This window comes from Loxodonta africana, chromosome 19 (genome assembly GCF_030014295.1).
Source record: "Loxodonta africana isolate mLoxAfr1 chromosome 19, mLoxAfr1.hap2, whole genome shotgun sequence".
NCBI lineage: Eukaryota > Metazoa > Chordata > Mammalia > Proboscidea > Elephantidae > Loxodonta > Loxodonta africana.
In genome coordinates this window covers 77,011,669-77,037,014 of record NC_087360.1, presented here as the reverse complement: position 1 = coordinate 77,037,014, position 25,346 = coordinate 77,011,669, and the positions used below count along the sequence as shown (strand labels likewise).

The window sequence follows — 25,346 nt, the reverse complement described above, 5'->3', positions numbered from 1 at the left end:
TCTTTCATCTGAAAATCTTATGTGACCAGTTTTTAATGTGGCTGCATCACATTATATAAGCATATGATAAAGTGGAAAATTTTATATTTTGCATCAAAGATGTCATTACTATCTTTTCTCTTGAATATGCCCACACAGCTGAGTCTGAGGTCATAAAATAGAAATAAGTCCTTCCCAATTCCCTCCAAAAGTTAGTGGATTATCAACTTGCATAAAAGTAGAGGAAAAGATTAAATAAACAAGTGTTACTCATAAAAAACTACCAAATTCTAAATGCTTATCTTCAAACTGGAAAGCCTGGTGGCATAGTGGTTAAGTGCTACAGCTGCTAACCAAGAGGTCAGCAGTTCAAATCCGCCAGGCGCTCCTTGGAGAGACTATGGGGCAATTCTACCCTGTCCAATAGGGTTGCTATGAGTCAGAATCGACTCCATGGCAGTGGGTTTGGTTTTGGTTTAATCTTCAAACTATTCAAAATGCAATCCAACAAGAAAAAGAAAAGTCAATTAAAAAGACAAATTTTAATAAAATCCCAAAACAAAAAATTGTAATCCAGATTATTAAATGTACATCATTAACAGTATTTTCATCTCTGATTTATCTTCTCAAAAATTTTGTATTTTAAAAGTTCAATGATTTATCTAATTTTTTTTTATTTTAATTGTGCTTTAAGTCAAAGTTTACAAATGAAGTCAGTCTCCATACAAAAATCTATACACACCTTGCTATATACTCCTAATTGCTCTCCCCCTAATGAGACAGCCCGCTCCTTTCCTCCACTCTTTTTGTGTCCGTTCTGCCAGCTTCTAATCCCCTCTCCCCTCTCATCTCCCCTCCAGATAGGAGATGCCAACATAGTTTCACGTGTCTACTTGATCCAAGAAGCTCACCTCACCAGTTTCATTTTCTATCGCACTGTCCAGTCCAATCCCCGTCTGAAGAATTCGCTTTGGGAATGGTTCCTGTCCTGGGCCAACAGAAGGTTTGGGGGCCATGACCACCGGGGTCCTTCTAGTCTCAGTCAGACCATTAAGTCTGGTCTTTTTATGAGAACTTGGGGTCTGTATCCCACTGCTCTCCTGCTCCCTCAGAGGTTCTCTGTTGTGGTCCCTGACAGGACTGTCTTCGGTTGTAGCCGGGCACCATCTAGTTCTACTGGTCTCAGGCGATTTTACCTAATATTTTTATAAATAAATTTTGTAATAAAATGAGGTTTACCTCAACCTTGTAGAAGATACGTTGCACTTAGTCAATTTTAAACCTACATTACCATGAAATTTCACATAGGGTTATGCACACTTTAACGCATGACTAAGGTGAACAAAGCAGCTCACTGATGTCTTCTGCAAACAGAAATGCACTGAACTCCTTTCCCCACGCTCACCTGCCTCCTGGACAAGTTACAGAGCACTCAGGCCGCACAAGCGAAATTTCCTTCTGGGTGACATCCCTCAACTATGCTATGTGTAAGTCAACTCCCTTCTCTTTACCTCTCAAGTAGAACTCATCAGTACCGTGAATAAGAGCAGCTGTGATAACATTTTACAGTGGGACCTGGCAATCAATAAAGTAACTGAATAACTGATCCCATGGCACAGCACTAAGTTCTCTAGACAGATCCAACAGGAAGCGGAATGCTGCGGTTAGAGCACTTCCTGTACACGCAGGAGGAGCCTGATCAGTGCCTACCTACTCTGGACTATCTCTAGACAGATCCAACAGGAAGCGGAATGCTGCGGTTAGAGCACTTCCTGTACACGCAGGAGGAGCCTGATCAGTGCCTACCTACTCTGGACTATCTCTAGACAGATCCAACAGGAAGCGGAATGCTGCGGTTAGAGCACTTCCTGTACACGCAGGAGGAGCCTGATCAGTGCCTACCTACTCTGGACTATCTCTAGACAGATCCAACAGGAAGCGGAATGCTGCGGTTAGAGCACTTCCTGTACACGCAGGAGGAGCCTGATCAGTGCCTACCTACTCTGGACTATCTCTAGACAGATCCAACAGGAAGCGGAATGCTGCGGTTAGAGCACTTCCTGTACACGCAGGAGGAGCCTGATCAGTGCCTACCTACTCTGGACTATCTCTAGACTTCATCATATAACCTATCTTGGTGAAGACACTCTTTACTGGAGAATTTTCTGAGTTTCTAATATACTATGGCCCCCTTTCAATTTCATACTGTTTACTCATTTCTCCCCCATCCTACACAAGTGAAGTTGCCTTGTTAACATCTACATCTACATTCATTCCCGTTAAGTTGTCTCTTGTTACCTCTGGTTTATTTCAAGGCCGTTTACATCTTAACAATTTTGGGGGCAGACGCGAGGATAATTGTCAATACAGCATCCGTATAAATACCATTTCAGACTTACACTCGCCAAAGCTGAACCAGGGGCGAGTGCGGGTGGAGGAGGAAACCATGATTGGGTTACAGAGACGATGAGAAAAAGTAACAAAGCGATCCAGGAATGAAAATACACCAACAGGATGGTGCAAAGAGCAGGAACCCAAAAAACCACACACACTAAGGCGTACCTCTCACAGCATTAAGTATTTCCAGGTCTATATTCACTCACAAACACACTTTCATTTAAACTTTGAGTAACTTCACCAACCACATTTTTAGTTTATAGATAAAACAACCACATAAGCATGAAACCTTGAGTTCCATAAAGTTAAAAGTCCTATTTTAGAAAACTCTTTAAGTTTTCCTCTCCTCTACTCAGCTGCGGTTCCCCCAATAATTATTTATGGGTTCAAATATATTTCTGTAGCTGAAGAGTACTTCAGACAATATGCATGCCAATCTTCTCAGGTAAAAGGTGAGGAATGTCTAAGCCCAATGAAGACAAAGCCACAATTTATCCAATATCACAATTAGGGAAAGTCAGGTTTCCTAGGATCAGATTGGTGTTCTTTATACCATACTATCTGCCTCCAAACTGACTATCTACTATGCACCTGGCATAGTTCTAAACAGAGAAGTATGAGGCATAACTGGCACTCTGAAGAAGCACAGTCTGGTTTGGGAGACAAGGCTAACCCCCTCCCCGCCTTCCAAAAAAAAAAAAAAAAAAAAAGCTGCTGCCATGGATCGAGTAGATCCTGACTCACGGTGACGTTACAAGACAGAGCAGAACTGCATCATAGAGTTTCCAAGGAGCCACTGGTAGATTCAAACTGCCGACCTTGTGGTTAGCAATGGAGCTCTTAACCACTGTGCCATCAGGGCCCCAGAGACAAGGCTAGTCCACATGAAATAGCTAGAAACGATGAAAATAATATAACAGCAAACAAAAGCTACTGTATAAAAAGCTTAAAAATTCTCTAAGATTAGGTGTGGGGAAAAAGGTGGATGCAGAGGGCACAGGTAGTCATGCAAAGCTTTCTCTTGTAAAATCATGTAAAATGCTATGTAAAATAATCCACACAATGGACTTGAGTATCAGTCACCTCACATTTAGCTGCAATCACAAGGCTGCTTTCAGCTCTGACCCTCAGTAAGGCTGCAGCTCTTTCCCTACTCCTCTAACAGACACGTTTTGAAACCACTGTAAGGAAAAGCTGGATGGAGGTGGGGTAGGGAGAGCAAAAGATGCTACACAGCAGAGAAAGAATAAAGTCACTCGGTGGGAATCAAGATTTTTCTAAGAAGTTAAAATCATTTTATGAATAGAGAACTGAACAGGGCTAACCAGGGTGACCTTAGGAATCAAAAGATTGAAAAGAATCAAATTGGAATAAACTCCAAGCAAGTTCAAGAGAGAATAATATTTATTCACAAGGACGTTATTCAAGGAAACTTAAAAGCAGAAAAGTGGTTTTTAAAAGTAAATATTACACCTTAAAAAAAAAAAAAAAAAGAACTGAAAATACTATGCTGCAGTAATCATCAGCCACTAAGTTTCGATCATCTCTAATCAGGAGACTTAGGGAACAAGTTCCAGAGAAAACCTCCAGTGCTTCACACTCACGTCCTCTTCTTCACTGACGTTAGTTTAGTTCTGTTTGTTTTTGTTGTTGTTTTGCTTTCAAATAAACAGCTACTTTATTTACTCTGCTGAACTGGGGTACCTTGTGCTTAACACTCTACAGTAAGATCCACTTAACTACTGCAAAGTGTACCCTCAATCTCTTGTGGGAGCACAGAAGGAAAAAGAAAAAACGTTGCCAGAGTCCTCAAAAGTTTTGTCATTTTTTAAATAACTGCCAAAGGAAAACATAAACTATGGACACAACAGGAAAAAAAGGCTAATCCTAGAAAACACACTGCTAATAACATAGGAAATTAGTCTCGTCAATACTCAATCATTGAAAATAATAATTTGTTCATGACAAGTGGATAGGAGCTCTTTTACAAATGCTATTTTTATTCAAATTGTTTTAAGTAAAACTACAAAAGTGGTTATCGTATAAAGCTAAAGAACGTTTAAAACAAACACTGGAGAAAAAACACCAGAAAACAAATCAAGAATGGAAGTGGTTTCCAACAGGAGCAAAAAAAATTAAGCAAATGACAGGACAGAAGTATTTCATTCTTACTAAGACAGGAGAGCCACCGGCTTGCTATTTTTTTTTTTTCTTTAATAAATGATCACATAAAATAAGACTAAAATTAAAAAGTGTCATCTTACCCCGTAAACATGAATATCAAAGACAAAAGGCAACTGACTGACGGTCAAGGTTCAAGGCTGTGTTAAATTCTGAGTCCTCAATAGCAAAAAAAAAAAAAAAGGAAAACATCAAGTTTCAAATCCTGTTAACGTACATTAAGAGCTCTCACATATAACCCACGAAGAGGTATATAAGGAGGAAAAAACACAAACACTGAAAAAACGTTTCTTAAAGCAAATTACAGTGTAATAATTCCACATTTCTATTTTTATATATATACATTTAAGATCAAAAGCAACTACAGAAAAGCAAACGAGGAAGAGGAAATACCAACAAAACAGGTACTCATTTAAAGACTTCCTAAATTAACACTGTGATGTATACCTTTGAGGGAAATCCACGTTTTCGGCTAACTTTCCCATTAGGCCTCAGTGCTGTGTCACTCTAAGGAGGTCTGTCACCTTTCCCTTTTGGACTTGTAGTAACGTCAACGCCTGAAACGTGTTCCTGTGAAGCTGAGTTCCCTCGTTTGCCCTCAATGCACGGCCAAATTCTCAGACTAAAAGATGCCTCCTTTATTAAATAGCGGAGCATATTAATCTCTGAACACAAACTCCTGTTTAACATACAAGCCAGCCTTGTAAACGAACACAAAAATCTACCCGTCTGTCTTTTTGTTTCTAATCAATCCACCCACCCAAGAGGCGGTCAACTTAGACTTTTAAGTGTCTGTAGGCTACAGTGTTGCTTACTCTAATAACCCTGGACTAGACCAGTCACACAGCTACTGACTGCTGAAGCGTATTTCAACACTCACCCTGCTACATACTATTAATCACTTTCAATGTCATAATTTCACATTATGAAAGAAATTCTCATCACAGTGAACACTTTAGATGCTAATGTCAATTATAATAACCAACCATACCATTTCCCATCCCTACCTCCGAATTCCTTTACCCACATCCCCCAATCAACTGTGAAACAGACACCGCTCCCAGCATCAGTTTAAAAAGGAAAATTATTTGAATCCATTCTTCAAAAACGGTTTAGAGGAAGCCCCCTGAGTACGTCCTGGTAAAAATGACAGAGAAAAAAATTCAAATTTCTTCTTCAAATTAGGAAGGGCGGGGAAGAGAGAGCAGGCAGGTAAGAAAACACACAGGTTAACACAGCACTAAAAGGAAACCAACCCTCAAACTCCTGACGCAGAGTGGTGTTTTGAAGCGTATCTCGAACACACCACGTAGACGGTCTTACCGTCCTGGGACCAGGAATGCCTTACTGGCGGCAGCTTTTTGAGTTCACCAGTGCACAGCAACAGGTGCATCTGTTAAAGCCATTTATAAGCCCTAACACCACCTTATTTCTAAATTCTTGGAACTAAGTTTATCTTACAGCTCTTTACCCAAAGTTCCATAAATTCCTGGCTATTTCTCTCAAGGATGGCATTCTGACACAGTTCATTCCGCAGAATCTGAAGTTCTGGCGTTTTTCTTACTGGCATTAAGTCACAATGCAAATGCTATGTTGCCCATTTTCTGGTCTTGCACCTCAATTTTTGCAGTCACTGGGTTTTGTCAGATTCCTAGACCGCAGCCTGAGAAATGAAAAACCCTAATAGATTTAAAATGAGTCTTCAACAGCAGATGAACTTGGAGACTTTTTCCAATAGATAACACGCTAAGCAAACTTTAATGAGTCTGTACTTAACAGCTCATATATCTCTGAAAAATTTCAACTTTCCTGTCTTAAGATCAGTAAAGCTCTGCTTAATAAAACAGAGTAGAAAAACAATGTTTCTATAAGTGGAAGATCAGAAATGACTAGATTTTCAAATCATTAAAACTAAATTTTAATGTTAATCAATAAAACTTTTCAACTTCCATATTTAAAAAGAATATACACAACATTAACAATTTGAGGGTTTCTTCCCTAGAATACACTCTTCATTAAGTACTCCATAAGGCCCATAAACCATCATCTTGAAAAACGGGAAGACAACTGAGACCTCATTTCCAGTAGTGTAATTACCGGAAGTCCGCTTACCGTGGTGTCTGAAGCTTCAGACCGCACATCTATGTGTAGCGATGTGCTCCCAGCCACAGAGCCAGATCCCACAGCTGACTCTACAGTCCGAACAGCCTCCTCCTCATTTTCTCTAGCCTGAAATATTTTAGTGGTATAAATCATACAACTATTAAAAAGGGCAATCAAATGTTATAATGGATGAAAATAAGCAAACTCCTCTGGGTGGCAACGGAATGTCACTAGTATGATACACACGCTGGTACACAACAACTATGACTCGATACATCAGTGTGCTATCTACACTGGTGCACAGCCACAAGGACTCGGGATGTCATTAACAAGGTCTAAAACTTACAAGGATTTTTTGGAGGAATCTCATGTATGACTTTTCTTGTTCTTTAAGGTGATCTATAAGATGAGTCAGGCGCTCAACGTTAGCAGATCTTTCATTTTTTTCTACAAGATCTTCCCTCATGGAACTAGCCTTAGTAATATAGTCACGAATTTGAACAAGCCTGCTTACAATCTGCAGAGAGGGAAAAAAAAAAGCACCGAAGTACAAAATATGTAAAACAGCATAATTACTTCATTCACACCAATACAACTGGAGATTTTGTATTTCAAAGATAATAACAAAGGATGCTTCTGGGTTTTCTGTCTGAGTATATATAATAAAATTTAGCAACTAATCAATACATAATTGGCAACACTAAGTACTCCAAATTACCACCAATTTAAATACACAATTCAAAATTTTAGATTACCTGAATATTTTTATTCATAGACCTGCATACCAAACCAAACATATTATTGAAACGAGTTTCTAATGTCTGTCCTGTATTTCTTTAAAAATGATTTTAAGTTTTGCAAATACTTCTGAAAACCCTTTCAAAAATGTATCACCGTTTAAAAATATTTTCACAATTTATTAATCACACTGGCCCTCACTCCTTCATGAAAAATTGGCAATATAGGATACGTCAGATAAACAGAAGCCTTAATTAACCCGAACGTGCCATTTCTACAACGATTTCTGATAAAAAAGGAATTTACCCTGAATAAATCTGGTGACTTAACGAGAAAGGTCGGAGGAGGACTTTAACCCTCCCCTAAGGTTTCTACGTAGGTAACCCATTATAATTTTTGTTTTTTAATCTTAGCTTTCTATAGTTTGGGATTTGTGAAAGCAAGACCAAAAAAACAAAAAAAGAACCCACCCCCCCCCCACTAGTGTCACCACCTGGCTGCTCTCCATGGCGGGCTCTCCTCTCCCATCTTCTTCAGACACTTGACAGTTCTGCAAAAGGTCGTTACTTAAGGCAGAAGCAAACAACTCCTTGCACTGTGCTGATCCGACGGCTTCTCTCTTCTGAGGACTTGGGGCAACGTCTTGGCTCTTGTTCGTGTTAATCTGCATAGGCAGAAAGTTGAAGGGCTTTCGGCTCTCACTCAGCTGACGTTTGTTGTTGGCGGCTGTTGCTCTCCCTTGAGAGTCACTCCCAATGCTTCTCTGTATGTGAAAGAGAAACCAAATCCCACGCACGTCAGACACTTCAAGTCCAATATCCTTAAGTCGGTTTCACCATCAGGTATTCATTCAGATGCGCACGAACGGCTTTTTGCTACATTTGAAAGAACTTCAGATCTACGAAATTCTCTTACTAAAATAAATAACTTCAATCAGCACTTTGTGGGACAAAGAACTAGATTTGGCATTTTATAACCACTTTTCAGAAAACAGCTTGTGGAATTAAGGTGCTCTTTGTCTTTCTAAAATAGCCAGCCAAGTCGGGGCTACGCAGGCCCCACACTTGGCAAACTAGCCTCAGAAAGGTAAGGCTCACGATGCAGTCAGTCACGCATACTCACTGACTGGATCGACATAAGGAGGCATTAAGATACCGGACACGCATATTCACTGAGGTCCCAAGGACTTGGGCACTCCGGACCTGGGAGCTCTCTCCCTAGGGCTTCCAGGTGGCTTCCATGCAGCCAGAGGGTGTGGCACGTACCAGGGGACAATGGCAGCCTACTGCCGGGTCCCACTCCCCAGACTGCTTGATACATCTCTTCACTTTTATCCTTTCTCGTTATAATACATGGGTAACTTTACGTATAGGTAATAACCTGTAATATTAAACGACACAGGAAGCATGAAAAGAAGATGGAAGGAATATACAGAGTCACTATACCAGAAAGAACTGGTCGACATTCAACCATTTCAGGAAGTAACGTATGATCAGGAATCGATAGTACTGAAGGAAGAAATCTAAGCCACACTGAAGGCATTGATGGAAAACAAGGCTCTAGGAACTGATGGAGTATCAACTGAGGTGTTTCAACAAACGGCTGCAGCGCTGGAAGAGCTCAATCATCTATGCCAAGAAATTTGGAAGACAGCTTCCTGGCCAACCGACTGGAAGAGATTCATATTTATGCCTATTCCCAAGAAAGGTGATCCAACCAGATGCAGAAATTACCAAACAATATCATTAATATCACATGCAAGCAAAACTTTGCTGAAGATTATTCAAAAGCAGCTGCAGCAGTGTATCAACAGGGAACTGCCAGAAATTCAAGCCGGATTCAGAAGAGGATGTGGAACCAGGGATATTATTGCTGATGTCAGATGGATCCTGCTGAAAGCAGAGAATACCAGAAAGATGTTTACCTGCATTTTACTGACTATGCTAAGGCATTCGACTATGTGGACCATAACAATTTATGGATAACATTTCTGAGAATGGGAATTCCAGAACACTCAGTTATGCTCATGAGGAATCTGTACATGGATTAAGAGGGAGTCGTTCGAACAGAACAAGGGGATACTGCATGATTTAAAGTCAGGCAAGGCGTGTGTCAGGGTTGTAACCCTTCACCACACCTATTCAATCTGTATGCTGAGCAAATAATCTGAGAAGCTGGAATATATGAAGAAAACCAGGGCATCAGGATTGGTGAAGACTCATTAACAACCTGCGTTATGCAAATGACACAACCTTCATCGCTGAAAGTGAAGAGGATTTAAAGCACTTACTGATGAAGATCAAAGACCGCGGTTTTCAGAATGGATTACACCTCAATATAAAGAAAACAAAAATCCTCACAACTAGACCAATAAGCAACATCATGATAAAGGGAAAAAAGATTGAGAATGTCAAGGATTTCATTTTACTTAGATCCACAATCAACACCCATAGAAGCTGCAGTCAAGAAATCGAAAGACACCGCCTCGGCTGCAAGAGAACTCTTTAAAGTGTTAAAAAGCAAAGATGTCACCTTGAGGACTAAGGTGCATCTGACCCAAGTCACAGAGTTTTCAGCTGCCTCACATGCATGTGAAAGCTGGACAATGAATAAAGAAAACTGAAGAAGAACTGACGTCTCTGAATTATGGTGTAAAAGAATACCGAATGTATCATGGACTGCCTAAAAGAATGAACAAATCTGTCTTAGAAGAAGTGCAACCAGAGTGCTCCTTAGAAGCAAGGATGGTGAGATGACTTCTCACATACTTTGGACGTGTTATATCAGGAGATACCAGTCCCCAAAGAAGGACATCACACTTGGTAACGTAGAGGGTCAGCAAAAAAGAGGAAGACCCTCAATGAGACAGACTGACACAGTGGCTGCAATAACAGGCTCAAGCACAGCAACGATTGTGAGGATGGCACAGGACCGGGTAGTGTTTCATTTTGTTATGCGCAGGGTCACTATGAGTCAGAACTGACTCAACAGCACCTAACAACAACAGTCCGTGAATTTTGTGAGCTGTTATAGAGCATTAACGAAGCCACAGGGGCAATGAACGACCAGGGGCTGACAGTACAGTCAATTTGTGTAGACCCAGCTCTGGGTGGCTGATGGTCAGAGAAAGGCTGCACTAGCAGTTAATGAAGGACAGAGTGCTTTTAGCTTGTGACCTAGACTCAGAGGATGAGAAAAAGAGGGAAAGCCTGGCTGGTCTGAAGTGCAGAAAACTGTGCAGGCTTCTGAGCCTACAGCTTGCCCCTGACAACCTGGGTACGAACATAATCAGTCTAAATGAAGTACCAGAACTATGGATCACAGTTATATTGATTCTCTTACTTGTTCACAGCATTTTTACAGGCTTTGGACTGGGTGAATCAGTGCTACTTAATATGAACATCAGCATAAAGACGCTTCCATATGAAGAACCGTCTGAGGAAGGCCTCGGCTCAGGGCCTGGCACAGAGCAAGTTTTCAATAATTAGCAGACGAGTAAGCGATACATGGTCATCACCATCGGCATACCAGACTTGAGTCCACCTTCATGCATATTTGAAAATCTGTTTATCTTTGCAAAATATAGATTTGACCGTAATATATTTGTCAAGAGAAGAGTTCGTTATCGTTTCTACTTGCTTTTAGTAATAAACTTTATATCAGTGATTATAAATGCAAACCAGAGCTTCATTCTAAACTTAGAGATAATCCCAGGCCAATGATAAATACACTAACGTAGATTTTTCAATTTGCTTAAAAAAACCCGGTAGTACAGTACTATTCAGTTACTAACGTGAACAATTTAGTTTCATGATAAAATCATTTCACTGAGTCAAACAGCATCATAATAAGAACCCATAAAAACTTGTCTTCAGCAAGTTTAGAAATAAGGCTTCTTTTCCCTCCAAAGCACACAGTACCATGGCCATGGATCGACTGATACAATTTCTTTCATATGTACAAAAACTAAAGAAAAAACAAAATAAACCACTCAATTTCTTATTCTTAAGATACATTATTTAATCCATCTCAAGTACTTCCCAAACTCGCAGCTTGATTTTTAGAATAACCCACAAACCTGATCTAAGTCGCTGAAGTTCATCCGCTGTTTAAGTCTCTCCAGTTCTGCCTGCTCTGGGGCAGACACCTGAGTCACGTATCTGCTGTGTGGGAACGTGTGTGGAGTCTTGGCTCTTCGCCGTCCGGCTCCTGGTGACGACTCCGGGGAGATCTCGTTAGTTACCCTCTTATCACTTTCCACACCAAACTTCTTCTTATTCTTTTCTGATGATCTATTTGCCTTCTTCTGCTGGCCACTCCAGTCCTTTAAAAAAGTAAAAGTGAAAGTTAATCTGGCCTTTACCAAAACAGGAAAATAATTTAGTGTGCTCTAAAAAAATCTGTGAATCTTAAAATTAAAAACAGCAAAATATTTTCCCCATAAATACATGGTTTTAGAAAGAGCTATTTGCTTCTACTCGCCCATTTTTTCCCTCATTAGATCTAAATTCTTTTAGTCTATCTTTCAGAAAACAGATTACTTTTCTATCCTAAGTCACTAACAAACATGAATCCCCAAGCCTACGGTTAGCCTGAATATTTTCAAAAGCATTTGACAAAATAGTTTTCTTCACTACTTATAAACTGAATTGTACAATAAATTGCAGATTCCTTCAGTGGCCTCCCTTAGATTAAAGGTAGTATTATGATAACAAAAGGGGACAGATGTAGAGTCAATTTAGGTTCCAAAGTAATTAGTAATCAGGCTTCAGTCTGGGGCCCTCGGAAATTTACTTTCCTTCCTATAGTCTCGGTTCCCTCATCTCTAAAATAGTACCACGTTTAAAACAGGGTTAAAAATAACACACATGAAACATCCAGACAGTGCCTACCTACAATTTAGTAGGCAATAAATGCTGGAGTTTTTTTTTTTGCAGACAATAACGTACTTACAGGACTACATATAATAGGAAATGACAAAAAATGCTTCATGTTTTAATTAGAAAATATTTTCATTTATTTAGTTATACCCACAAAACCAAATTCAGTCAGCTAGAAGGTCTATAAATTCTTACCTTACTCACACTTGAAGAATCTTCTAAATATTACTATAGTAACAAACTTTTGGGATATTTTCATTTATAACAAGCTCCTTCCTCTGAAAGCTGTCCCTCCACCCTAATCCATGGTTCCTACCAACCTCCTGTACTACTTATCCCACCCCACCCTGGCTATAAACAACAACAACAAAAAATTAAACCTGTTGCCACTGTGTTGATTCCAACTCATAGTGACCCTTCAGGACAGAGAAGAACTACCCCATGGAGTTTCCAAGAAGCACCTAGTGGATTCAAACTGCCGACCTTTTGGTTAGCAGCTGCAGCTCTTAACCACTAGCCACCAGGCTATAGACAGCTGGCTACAGATGGATGGAAAAGATACCTAATCCAAACTGGAATAGTCATAGTTTAAATTTTCAAACTGGGACTAAGAGATAATCAGTTGGTATATAACTGCAGCCATAACTAAAAATTTTAGAATGATGAGGCAACCAACATACACCATGTGGACCAGAGGAGGAGAGAAAGCTGGTCTGTGAAGACGGAAGTTGTATTAAACAGCAACACTCTGATGCGAAGAGTCAAGGTGGTGAAAAGCAATTCTTGACAACTTTCAGTTCCTTTATCCAGTCCCATCCTAAAATCCAGCTGTATTCCTTGACCTGGGTATCCATAAAACACCTTCCTATCCTTGTAATAAAGTTCCCTTTTTGGCTTAAACTAATCAAGCTGTTTCTGCTACCTGTAATCAACGTGCCATCATCTAACATAACTAACAGCCTAAGGTCTCTTACCATTTTGGCCAGCAAGGACAAATGTGTTTACGCAGAGTCTCGGTAAGTTAGAGTTGGCTAAGTCAGGGGAAAGTTGAGTTTTGAAATCGGTAGCCAACAACACACTGTCAATAATCAGGCATCATACCATATTATTGAGCCGGTCATCAACAATCTCGTTGCTCCAGTTTGCTAAGTCCGGGGCATTCATGCCTTCCTCAAAAGGGCCTCCTCCTGTAGCCATACTGGCTTTTTCAACAATTAATTTTCTGAAAAACAAGTAAAAACTAAGCCTTTTAACACATTTAAACAAAGTTCAATTTTTAAGTCACCCCATGAAGCTTAATATAAAGGAATCTCTTAGAAGCTGATTTTATGAGCTATACAGCAGCAGCATCAAGCACTCATCACAGGTAAGGAGATTCAGCTGCTGTCGGCATAGTATGGTTAAGGGAGCCCATGACACAGAGGCCTACACCAAGCTGGATTACTGACTTGCTTAAAGTAATGGCAGAAGAGTTCAAAAATATCTTCGGGCACAGGACCTCAATTAAATAAAGCAAAATGAAGTAGCTAGAGTGACAGGGTGGATAAGGAAAGCCTCACTGTGTGCACTGGCCCGTACACTTTAAGGTTATTTAATTCATTCAACACAGCTCTAAAAGGCAGAGTAACGAGGTAGGAAAAAAAAAGTTATTAACAACTAAAGAACTTCTTTTGGGGATAAAGGTGATGCCGCAAAGGCCAGGGCATTACTTTTGTACTAAAATTCAAAGAGGGTAAAACTGCATGAGATAGAAAGTTCTAGCTGAACAGGACGGAAGGTGCGTCAGAATTGTACGCAGCTGAGAGCAGGTGCAGTAAAAGTCCTCTGGTAAAACCCAAGAGTGAAGTCGTCAAAAGACATCTTAAGGACAGTGATCCTTAAACCAAACCAAACCTGTTGCTGTCAAGCTGGTTATGACTCAGAGTGACTCTGTAGGACAGAGCTGAACCACCCCACAGGATTTCCAGGAAGGGGCTGGTGGATTCCAACTGCCACCCTTCTGGTTAGCAGCCAAGCTCTTAGCCACTGTGCCACCAGGGCTCCAGTGATACCTACTGTCCTGTTTGAAATTATTTGTATTGTTGCTACTTTGCAGCTTTCCCTAAATCTTGAACAAAGTCTAGCAAGCCTAGAAGTCCTCCCTACACACCAAAAAAGTGGGTTTTTGCTTGTGTATGTAAAAATCAAGGAATGGGGTCAATTTCAATCCTGAGTGGGACAGAAACAGCAATGGTGAAAGCAGAGATGCAGAAGCAGAGACAATCACGGGCAAAGGCGATTTCTCCACAGTCTTTGGAGGACCTTAAATTTCCACTGGGTGTGAAATTATGCAGGGTCACAGAGGGGCTGGGAAGGAAGGAGGAGAGGCTAAGATAATTTTATCTGAAGAAGCAGGGAAAGCCATTAGACACCTGGGTTACAGCAGGTCTCTCATTTTATAAACAATAACACTAACATTCAAAGGAGTTAATTTTGTCATGGTCATTCAGCTAAAAAACGGCAACAAAAGGTTACAAATCCAAGTTGCTTTGATTCTAAAATCCTAACTCATGCCATTCACTACAGGGTAACATTAAAAGGATTATCAGCCATAACCAGGTAGGATTTACCCCAGGGATGTTTTAATGCTACAATACCTATTAGAACAGTATGTTACGTTAGAAGATTAGATAGCAGGTTAAGTTTCATCTCAAAATAAAAAGTAATATGATAAAATTCAGCACTTATTTTCGGTTTGAAAATCTGAACTTCCTTAGTTATATTTACACTCTTACATTTTTAATGAGCATATTACTTCAATATACATTTTCTAAAGAACTGAAAAGTATATTTTAAACCAATAGCCAATATGAGTCCTAAAACAAAACATGAAGAATATCCCTATTAAAATAAAGACCAAAATAAGGATGCCACTTATCAGCCATTTAGCATTGTTTTGAAAGTTCTACAAAACAGAGAAGATATAAAACTCATATACTTAAAGTGTATACGTTAAAAAATCTGGAGCACTTCAAGATATCGCCAATAATCACTTAGAAATACAACGGGGGAAAAGGTGGTGCTGCTTATTAAGAGTAATGAAAATATAAAATACCTAAGAATAACATAACAAGCATTTCGCCCTGTGTTAAGAAGCACTATTAAATATTAAACTCTATATAACGATATGAAAGAAAATTTGAATAAGCAGACATACCATCATCCCTAACGGGATGACTAAATATTAAAACTCATGAATTTTTCTAAATGTATAGGCTTAATTCCAATAAAAATCCCACTGAGATTTTTGGAACTCGACAAAAAAATTCTAAAATTCATCTGAATGAACAAGTAAAAAAAAATTATTATAATATCTGAAGAATAAAAGCAAAAGTAGCAATACAGGTAGGACTAAAAAGTAGTCCAAGATACCCAACCACTCTGAATGTCTATTAGTACAAGCCCCCAAAGGAAAATTCCGTAACGTAATTGGTATCATAAGCTGTACACCGTGGACTGCCAGAAGAACAAACAAGTCTATCTTGGAAGAAGTACAGCCAGAATGTTCCTTGGAAGCGAGGATGGCGAGACTTCAGCTCACCTATTTTGTATGTTACCAGGAGGGACCAATCCCTGGAGAAGGACACTGTACTTGGTAGAGCATCAGTGAAAAAGAATACCCTCAACAAGATGGACAGACACAGGGGCTGCGACAACAGATTCAAGCTTAGCAACAACGGTGAGGATGGCACAGGATCTGGCAGTTTTTTGTTCTGTGGTACACAGGGTCACTGTAAGTCAGAACTGACTCAACAGCACCTAACAACAAATTGTACACTTGAAAAATGTTGAATTGGCAAATATTGTGTTTAAAACAATAAAAAATCCTCAAAATATATTCAATGAAAAAAATTAATCACGACTAACATTTATTTTGCTTGCCACGTTAAATATTTGATCTGTGCTGTATCATTTAGTCCTCACAATTCCTCGAGGCAGGATTATTCAGTTGCTGGGTAATTGCTGGCAATTTTGAAAAAGACAGATGTAGAACAACAACAGCCTTTCTTAATTCATCATGTCAATAACCAAAAAAAAAAAAACCAAACCCGTTGCCATCAAGTAGATTTCGACTCATGTCACTAACAGAATACAAAAGATGCCGTGAGTGACTTTTTTCACAAGTCTCCCAAGAATAGTCCATCCGCGCTACCAATCCAGACAGTTTGTTCACAGTATGTGATGAGTGCCACAGGGCACTGTAACTCATTCCCAACTGAGAAAAACTGCCTTACACTGTAACACCAAGACAACAAGTAGATTAAAAGTAGATAAAGAAAATCAAACAAACAGAATATACTTCAAGGACAGGGAACTTACTAAATTTAGAAGCCAAACAAATAAAAACTAAGTTCATCAGATTTCATTACATAAATTACCCTCATTATGCTAATACGTAAAAAGCAAACTGGGAAAATATGTGAATGAAATATAAAGCATATGGTTAATATCTTCATAAAAAAAAATTTTTTTAATTTAAACCCCCAGAAAAATAAGCATAATGGCAATTTACAAAAGAATAAATTAGTAAACGTAAAATTATAAAAATGTGAGTAATAAAGTCCAACTGCAAATTAAAGGCTATTAAATTTGTTACATCTCATGTAAGTCACTTATTAGCTAATCCTGATGACAGTAAAGGGAAGCCGGAACTCATCCACTGTGGTGAGAATGCTAACTGGCCTACCCCTCCCAGAAAGCGTGTGGACAATACTGTATCAAGAGGTAAAACAGGTTTTTTGACCCAATAATTCTACCTCTTGACATCTGGTCTAAGCAAACAGCCTTAAATATGGGAAAAGCTATAATGAAGGAGGTTGCTTACGGCATAATCACACCAAATTGAAAACTAACTAAATGTCAAACAGGATGTATGCTATTAAGCAAACTGTCCTACTTTTCCTTGGATGTACTAAGCATCCTTCAAAACAAGAGCCCTGGTGGCACAGTTATTAAGGGCTCAGCTGCTAACCAGAAAGGTTGGTGGTTCAAACCCAGCTGCTCTGTGGGAGAAAGATGTGGCCATTCGCTTCTGTAAAGATTACAGCCTTGGGAACCCTACAGGGAGCTCTTTCTCCTACAGGGTTGCTACGAGTCAGAATCGACTCGACGGCAACGGGTGTCCTCCAAAATGTAAAATTATGAAGGCTGGACAATATGGCCTTGTGTTTTATTAACATCAAAAAATACTTATAAAACAGGAAAACAATATGAAAAACTGTACACATAATCCAAAAAACATTTTTAATATAAGAACTACAATGTTAGTATGAAAGCAATCCTATAGTAGCAGGAATGTGATTTTTTCCTTTTTCCTCACATACTTTTAGCAATATCTTCACATGATTTTTATGCCAGAAATTATATAACAATTATTTAAAAATTCAATACGCATAGAAAGGTACGTCCAGTGAGCTGAAATGATCCATTTAAATAAAATACTTTGCAACTACTGTTGTCTAGATGAGTTGACATAACTTGTAATATTACAAAATAAAACCTGTTGCTGTCGAGTCGATTCTGACTCCTGGCAACCTCACGTGTGTCCGAGTGGAACAGCACTCCACAGGGTTTTCCAACGCAGACCTTGTTTTGATGACCTGTTTACAGCAGGCCTTCCAGCCAGTTTCTCTGGTTAGAACCCCTACCGAAAATGTACATTTCTAACAAGTTCCCAGGAAGTTATATGTAAGAATCACCTAGGGATCTTGTCAAAATTTAGATTCTGATTCAGTATATCTAAGTGGAAATGCAAATTCTCAGCAGGGGTTCTAACCAGTACATGCTCGAAGTGCTGATTTACAGGCCAATGACTTTGAAGACAACCAAATTAAGTTTCTAAAATATAAAAACTGTACATTAAAATTAGTTTGGGAAAAACTTAAATCTTCTTTATAAGCTCACTAAGTACAGTTTTAAAAAAAATATTATATTGTATCTTTGGTAAGTACACACAGTAAAACAGGTGCCCATTCGACAATTTCTAAACATGGTTTTCAGCGACACCGGCTAGTACACTCTCCGCATCGTGTCTACGCTCCCATCGTCTCTGCTGCGGCTGCCCCACTCCCCGCAACTCCGGCCTACCACCCTCAGCCCTCTCCTCTGTGCTTCACAGTGCCTGCTGTCCCTCGGGTATCAGAGAGGACTTTCCCAAAAAGCACAGTACTCAAGGGTGACATTCTTCACTTGCTGAGCAACTTATTTAGTTAAAAAGTGACTTCAGAGGACAGTCTTGGTTTTAAGTTTAAAGAGTATCTCAGGGCAAGAGTCTTGGTTGGGGATTCCCCCGTTTCAATGAGTCCAGTAAGTCCGGGTTCTTTGAGAATTTGAAGTCCTGTGCCACATTTTTCTCCCTTTCTATCAGGATTCATCTACTGTACCCTGATCAGTTACAAATTAAAACTTTATCTATTAAGTTTATAAAATAAACAATTTTGTCCACTGTTATACTGCGACTGTCAAACAATGAGACAGACTATTTTATAACCTAATAATGATACCAAATGTGTTTAAAAGGCACGCTAATACAGGAGTGGAATTATCTGTAGAAAGCTAAAGCAATATATACATGTGGACCAACAGTCAGTGGATTTCTCTAAGAGAGTAAATATCTTTCCACAAAGTAGGAAAATTTAATGGCAAGTCACTTCTTTCTCAAACCCACTTCTCTACCAATTAAAAAATACAGGATCTCTGTGCTCCCAACTTTTTTTCTGTACACGTTAATATAAACTATTCCTAGAACTACAGTAACTTTCAATCATCAAAACCGGGAACTGCAGAGACAGAGACCAGTCCAGCCAAGACTTCTGTGCAGAATCTACAGCACTTCATGACAGTTACGACGTGGAGGTGAGGGGCGAAGGAGGAGTCTGAAGCTGGATCCTGGGTTTCTAGCTTGAGCAAAGAGGTAGATGCTGATACACTCAAAGTGATTAGAAAAGGAACTGGTTTTTGATGTTGAAAGGAGATAATGGTTTCAGTTTTGGAAGGCTGTGTTTGAGGTGCCTGTGGACACTGAACTGAATTTGTCTAGTGGATAAACACCAACCTAGCTCTCTGAAAAAGAATCAGGGCTGGGGGAGCTTGGCAGGTCACCCATTTGTAACAGTACTTAAAGTGGGTCGGGGGTCCAGGGAGAAGATAAAGTGCAAGACAAGAAGACTGAGTGAGGGGCACTGATACTGACAGAGAGGCAGATGAAAAATGACACTGAGAAGGTAAAGAAAGGTAAGAGGGAACAAGGAGTGTGCCAGAAACAAGGGGAAAGTGTATCAAGGAGGGTATGGTAACTGCCAAACGTTACCCTGTCACATAATAAAAGGACTGAGAAGTATCCATTGGCTTTAACAAAAAAAAAAAAAGAGGTTACTGATGACCTCGGTAAGAACAATTTCAGCAGGATGGAAAACACACTCCTGGGTAGAACAGGAGTGAGTGGAAGGGAAAAAAATAAAGGAAGTCATGCAAGACATAATTTTTTCAAGGAACCAGTCTATGAAAGGAAGCAACCAGAAATGTGTCATAAAGAAAGCTTGTTTAAGATAGAAATATCTTGAGCATGTTTAAAACTGGTTGGGAAAGAGCCATTAGAGGGAAATTCTGAAGATGGAGAAGAGGCATAGCCAACCTATAGTGCGTGGTCTCTGAGAAAGTGGACTAGGTGGGACGCAGGGCACAAGAAAAATGATTCACTTTAGAGAAGCAGAGGAACACCTCTCTCATGGAAACGAGAGGAGGAAAGCATGGAATTGGATGTAGGCTGGCTAGCAGGTTTGGTAGTAGGCAGCCGAGGGAGTTCATAACTGATGTGAAGTAGGAAGGGTGTTCACCACGTTGGCGATGAGATGGCAGTGCCTGAAAGACTAGAGAGGAGGAGGACACAGAGGACAACCGTGGGCAGCACTTAAGAACCCGGGGAGACCAGAGAACATTAACTCATGTCAGTACTTTATACTGCTCAGCAGCCGCGGTACAAACAGTCCGCTGAACTCATCCACGTTGGGATGCTGCCGGGCAGGTTTAACAGAGAGACAAAGAGACGAACAGGTTGAAGCCGCTGGGAAACAAAAGGTAGAAGTGATGGAAGTGGATCATCCCGGACGAGGACAAACGTTAGGATTCTTCTTTAAACTGGCACCTCGATCCATACTAACTGCTATGACCTGCAGAACTGAGATGAAACTACTATTTGTAAGTTTTACTTAGCTATTTTTGACAGCCTTATTGGGCTTCCTTATCTCACAAAGATAAAAAGTACAAAAATACCATGGCAATTTTGTATGCTACTTTCAATGACTGATCTTTTTGGAGAAAATCCTGTTGTAGGATTCTTACTATAAATAAGCATTGTATGTCTACGTAGCACGTCAGAGTAGTAGACACCAAGAGGCCACCTATAACTAAGGTTTATCTTTAAAATAAGAATACAAGACAAAAAAATTCAAAGCGATTAACTGATCAAGCAAAGAAAAAAATGACTTTCCTTAAATTATTATAGTTTAGATATTACTTTTCAACCAACACTAAGTTACACCAAACCTTCTCTGGAAATACTTTTAATTTTCAACTGGCAGATGTCAATTAAGGTTACAGAAATACTCATTATCCAAATAACGTAGCAAGTACACACTTTCTTTTCCTAAGTATTTATTTCGAGTCACAAAATAACAAAAGCTGGTATTTTATGTCTATCTGTTTAAGTTTTCAAAAAGTTGTATTAATTGAGGAACTTCTTTTATAACAACCAAATTCCCAGGACACCATTCTGAAGTCCTCAACACAACGTACAACTGAGTGCTTTTAATGGAAACTGAGCAGAAGAAAACGCTTTAGTGTGGGTTAACCAAAGTTTTATTTTAGGAATTTCTTAATTTCTCCTCTGTAATTGAGACAGTCATGCATCTAAAAATCATATAGGCTCTTTCCCATTTTGTTGTTGTTGTTGTTGTTAGGTGCTGTCAAGTCATTTCTAACTCACAGCAACCCATGTACAACAGAACAAAACACTGCCTGGCTCTGCCTCGTCCTCACAATTGTTGCTGTTTGAGGACATCATTGCAGCCACTGTGTCAATCCATCTCGTTGAGGGCCTTCCTCTTTTTCGCTGACCCTCTAACTTTACCAGTCTCTAGGGACTGGTCCCTTCTGATAACACGTCCAAAGTACACGGGGTGAAGTCTCGCCATCCTGGCTTCTAAGGAGCATCCTGGCTGTACTTCTTCCAAGACAAATGTGTTCATTCATCTTTCCCACAACACTTTCGATTTGAAAATTTTATTAATTTTCTAGAACCTTTAGACTCTCCAGATTAACAAACTAAACTCTTTAAGCTATTGGGGGGAGGAGGAAAAATAGATTCTAACAAAACCTAGCATTCCAAGTTGAATCAACAAAAATTTGATGAGACCTACGTATCCCATTAGGTTTATGAAACGGTACAGCTACTTAGGACATTTTCACACCAACAAAATCTTTTTACATATATTCTTAAACAAGCAAGGGAGAACCTTGAGGCCGATAAATCTCCCAATGCACAGAATTCTACTTGGTAAGGCTCCTCCCTCCCTACAATTTACATCTAAAATCTATCATTTCCTTAAACATTATTCACATGTATCTCTTTAGGCAAGTCAGTAAGGCCTGGTTACGTCCACCAACCTCAAATCCCTATCTTCACTGCCACTTCATCCCATGCTCCCAGCCCCTCCTACCATCCCGTTCCTCTGGAGCAGCACGAACAAACTTCCATTCCCAGACATTCCTCCTAGTTCTCTGGCTACAACAAAATCTCAATCCCCCCACCTTGCCACCCCCCAGTACCATTTCCTTATAAATTCTCTCTAAAAGAATATGCTACTCCTCCTCCTTTCCCACCTTCATGAAGAAAGAACACTATCTGCAGACCACTCCTATTTAACTCATGCCTCACCTTTCCATCAAAAACAGCACTCTCCCTATCTGGGGCACCATTTGCTACTATCCTCCCCAGACGGTGTTGTACTTTTCTTGATAACTTAACACCTGGCTTGTGATTCCCCTCTTCACTTCATTCCATGCTTTCATGACTTGTACATTCGTGGTAATTTTACCAAGATTCTGGCTTCAATTTCAATGGCTGTTATCATCTTCTCTAGACCAACAGTATTTTTACTGTGAACAATAATTTGTTCAAGACCCTGAACTTTTGAAACACCTCTTAGGATCATCATTTTTTTTTTTTTGCATTCCACGTCTCTCAGTTCCCCATTTCTGCTAAACCTGCTCTTGGCTCTCCTGAATACTTTCAGTTCCTTAATCACTTCTCTCTCCCTGAGTCCATCAATCCCTTCTATCCTCCCTTACTTCCTCAAACCCAAGCCCAAGTAAGCCATTCCAAAAGTGCTTTGCTTGCATCCACGACACCCTATCCTTTCAACTCCACTCAGAATAACTTTCACTATCTTTTTCTGCTTCTTCTATTCAACTATTAAACTGTGGAAAAAATCATAAAATGAAGTCAAAAGATCCCTCAGTCACGCGTTGGTATTTTTGATTAGTCTCCGCCATGAAGTCTTCAACTACGACACAGACAGTAACATATCTAATACTGTCAAGTTACCTGTTGAAGTAAACGAGCTTTTACAGCACACACTGCTCCTTTCCCACTCCACACTTCAAAGCTGTTGCCTGCTTATGATTTAAAAAGAAAAAACTACTTTAGTAAATGGTTTACTTATGCTATGAAGTAAGAAACACAAATACTACATGTATGACCTAAAATATGTTTAAAAAATCAATACAAGAGAAAAAAACCCCAATTTAACAATATTTTACACTCCAGTTACATTAAGCCATGTGGAAAGCAGTGTAATATTCGTAAACATTTAAACCCCCCAAACTTGTAAGATCTCACCAAACAGCAAAATGACATCTTAATATCTTCTTCGAAATATAATTTAAAGATGCTTTTTTTTTTTTTTTTTTAATGCCAAAGCTTATTCCTCTCATCGGTCAAGTCATTAACTTCCTGCCTCTCAAGACTATTCAAGGACTTTGTACGCCCGATGATGAAAAAATACTGTTTTTAAAAAAACTAGCCGCTTCCTAATAAAACAACTGGACGAGAACACAAACACAGGGTGACCTTCAGTTCAAAACTTCACTACTGTAATGGTTTCCAGCGGCCTCCACCACGGGTAAGGTGAGGGAAAGAAAGGAGCAGGTGCACCAAGCGCCTTAACACCCACTCGGTAACCAGAGAACCCCAGAAGGCGGAGTCTGGAAAGCGGTTACGGGGCGGGGGCCGCAGGGGCGCCCAGAAAGCCCGCTTCTTCCAGCGCCAAAAAAAGACCGGTCACCCGTGCGACGCCCCACCCGTGCGACACCCCACCCGTGGGACACCCCACAGGGAGCTCCGAGAAGCGAGCGGGCCGCGCAGGAACAGTTCAGAAGGGCCGCCTTCCATCTGCAAAGGCTTTCTGCGAAATCTCCCAAAGCCCAGAGCGTTACTCGGCCCCTCTCCTGGGCCCTAACTGGATACTTAGTGGGGAAGAGAAGCGGGCAGCGCTATTGAAAGTAGAAACCACCCCTCAGACAGGATCAAGGGGCTCTGGTGGCGCAATGCTTTAAGCGCTCGGCTGCGAACCAAAAGGCTGGCGGTTGGAACCTGCGCCTCAGCCCCGCGGAAGAAAGACCTGGCGATCTGCCCCCCTCATGAAGACTACAGCCTAGAAAACCCTACGGGGACCCTGCCTGGAGGCCACCCACCGACAACGGCAGGAGGAGGAATGCCGCCGCCGGCCCCACTTCCTACGAACCCCCGAGACGGCCGAAATCCCGCGGCCCACAGCCAACCCAAAGGCTAAACGCGGCGTTGGCCCTCAGCTGTCCTCCTCCACCCAGGATTCCGGACACCGGAGCCTCCCAGAACCCAGCCGGGGGTGAGCGGAGGGGCGCAGGGCCCGGGGCCGCCAAGGTTCCTCCCGTAAGACCCCGGCCCCGTCCCCCAGCCGCAGGGGTTCCTGGAGACACCACCGACCCCGAGACCCCAGGACGCAGGACGGCCGCTCGTCAGGCTGGAGACAGGGGCGGGGAGGCGCCCGGGGTCCGCCACCGACCCCGAGACCCCGGCCCCGGCCCCGGCCCCCAGCCGCAGGGATTCCTGGAGACGCCACCGACCCCGAGACCCCAGGCCTGGCCCCGACCCCGTCCCCCACCCGCAGGGATTCTTGGAGACGCCACCGACCCCGAGACCCCGACCCCGACCCCGGCCCCGGCCCCGACCCCAACCCCGGCCCCGGCCCCGACCCCGACCCCGGCCCCCAGCCGCAGGGGTTCCCGGAGACCCCAGGACGCAGGCGGCCGCTCGTCAGGCCGGAGACGGGGGCGGGCAGGCGCGCGGGGTCCGCGGCGGCCAGCGCGTCCCGTCCCCGCAGGCGGGCCTGGAGAGTGCGCAGCTCCGCGAGCCAGGAGCGCAGGGAGCAGCGCCGAGGCCAGGCCCGCGGCCCGGGTCCCAGCGCCGGTGCTCGCCCGCCCGGCGCCGCGCCGCCTCGGTTGCCAAGGGCCAGGGACGCGCAGGCATTACCTGGAAGCCAAGGGCCGCGCCGGCCAGCGCGGAACAGCCGGCAGCCCCGCGACCGGCCGCGCAGCGTCCTCGCCGAGGCCGCAGCAGGCCAGGTCCACACGCCCCCCGGCTGCCTGGGGCGCAATGGCCGCCTGTTCTAGCCCAGGCGCGCAGCGCCAACCGCCGCGGCCACCGCCATCTTAGGCTCTCATTGTGGTGGGAGAAGAGGGGCGGGGGCACGGCCGAGGGGCGACGAGCGGGGAGACGTGCGCCGTCTCCTCGGCAACGGCGGCGCGGGGCGAGAGCTCGCCGGGCCGGGACGCGCAGTGCGAGCAGGGCGCGAGCCCGGGGTCACGTGACCCGCCGGGTCTGTGACGTCACCTCGGCTTTTTACCTCGGCGCGCGGCTTGCACAAACCAACTCCCAGAGACTACATATCCCAGAATGCAGCTCGGCTCCGGGACAGAGCCGCCGCTCCGCGA

At 41.9% G+C, this 25,346-nt stretch overlaps 1 protein-coding gene across 18 annotated transcripts in view; it reads right to left on the bottom strand.

Moving 5' to 3' along the window:
* PCM1 (pericentriolar material 1) overlaps positions 1-25,001 on the bottom strand; it is a 123,658-nt gene extending 98,657 nt beyond the window's left edge. For 3 of the 18 annotated variants that reach the window (XM_064272897.1, XM_064272902.1, XM_064272900.1), the window contains exons 1-8: positions 24,886-24,985; positions 22,921-22,991; positions 13,380-13,500; positions 11,477-11,722; positions 7,892-8,161; positions 7,007-7,177; positions 6,670-6,786; positions 891-1,175 (exon numbers count right to left, since the gene is read on the bottom strand). In XM_064272897.1, coding sequence (XP_064128967.1) covers positions 891-1,175; positions 6,670-6,786; positions 7,007-7,177; positions 7,892-8,161; positions 11,477-11,722; positions 13,380-13,475 — 1,185 coding nt within the window. In that variant the 5' untranslated portion in view covers positions 13,476-13,500; positions 22,921-22,991; positions 24,886-24,985. Of the gene's footprint in view, positions 1-890; positions 1,176-4,640; positions 4,664-6,669; positions 6,787-7,006; positions 7,178-7,891; positions 8,162-11,476; positions 11,723-13,379; positions 13,501-22,920; positions 24,329-24,885 lie in introns of those variants that run through there. The other 15 variants (XR_010318668.1, XM_064272895.1, XM_064272891.1 and 12 more) reach the window with 11 other exon arrangements.
* Between the last annotated feature and the right edge of the window lie 345 nt (positions 25,002-25,346).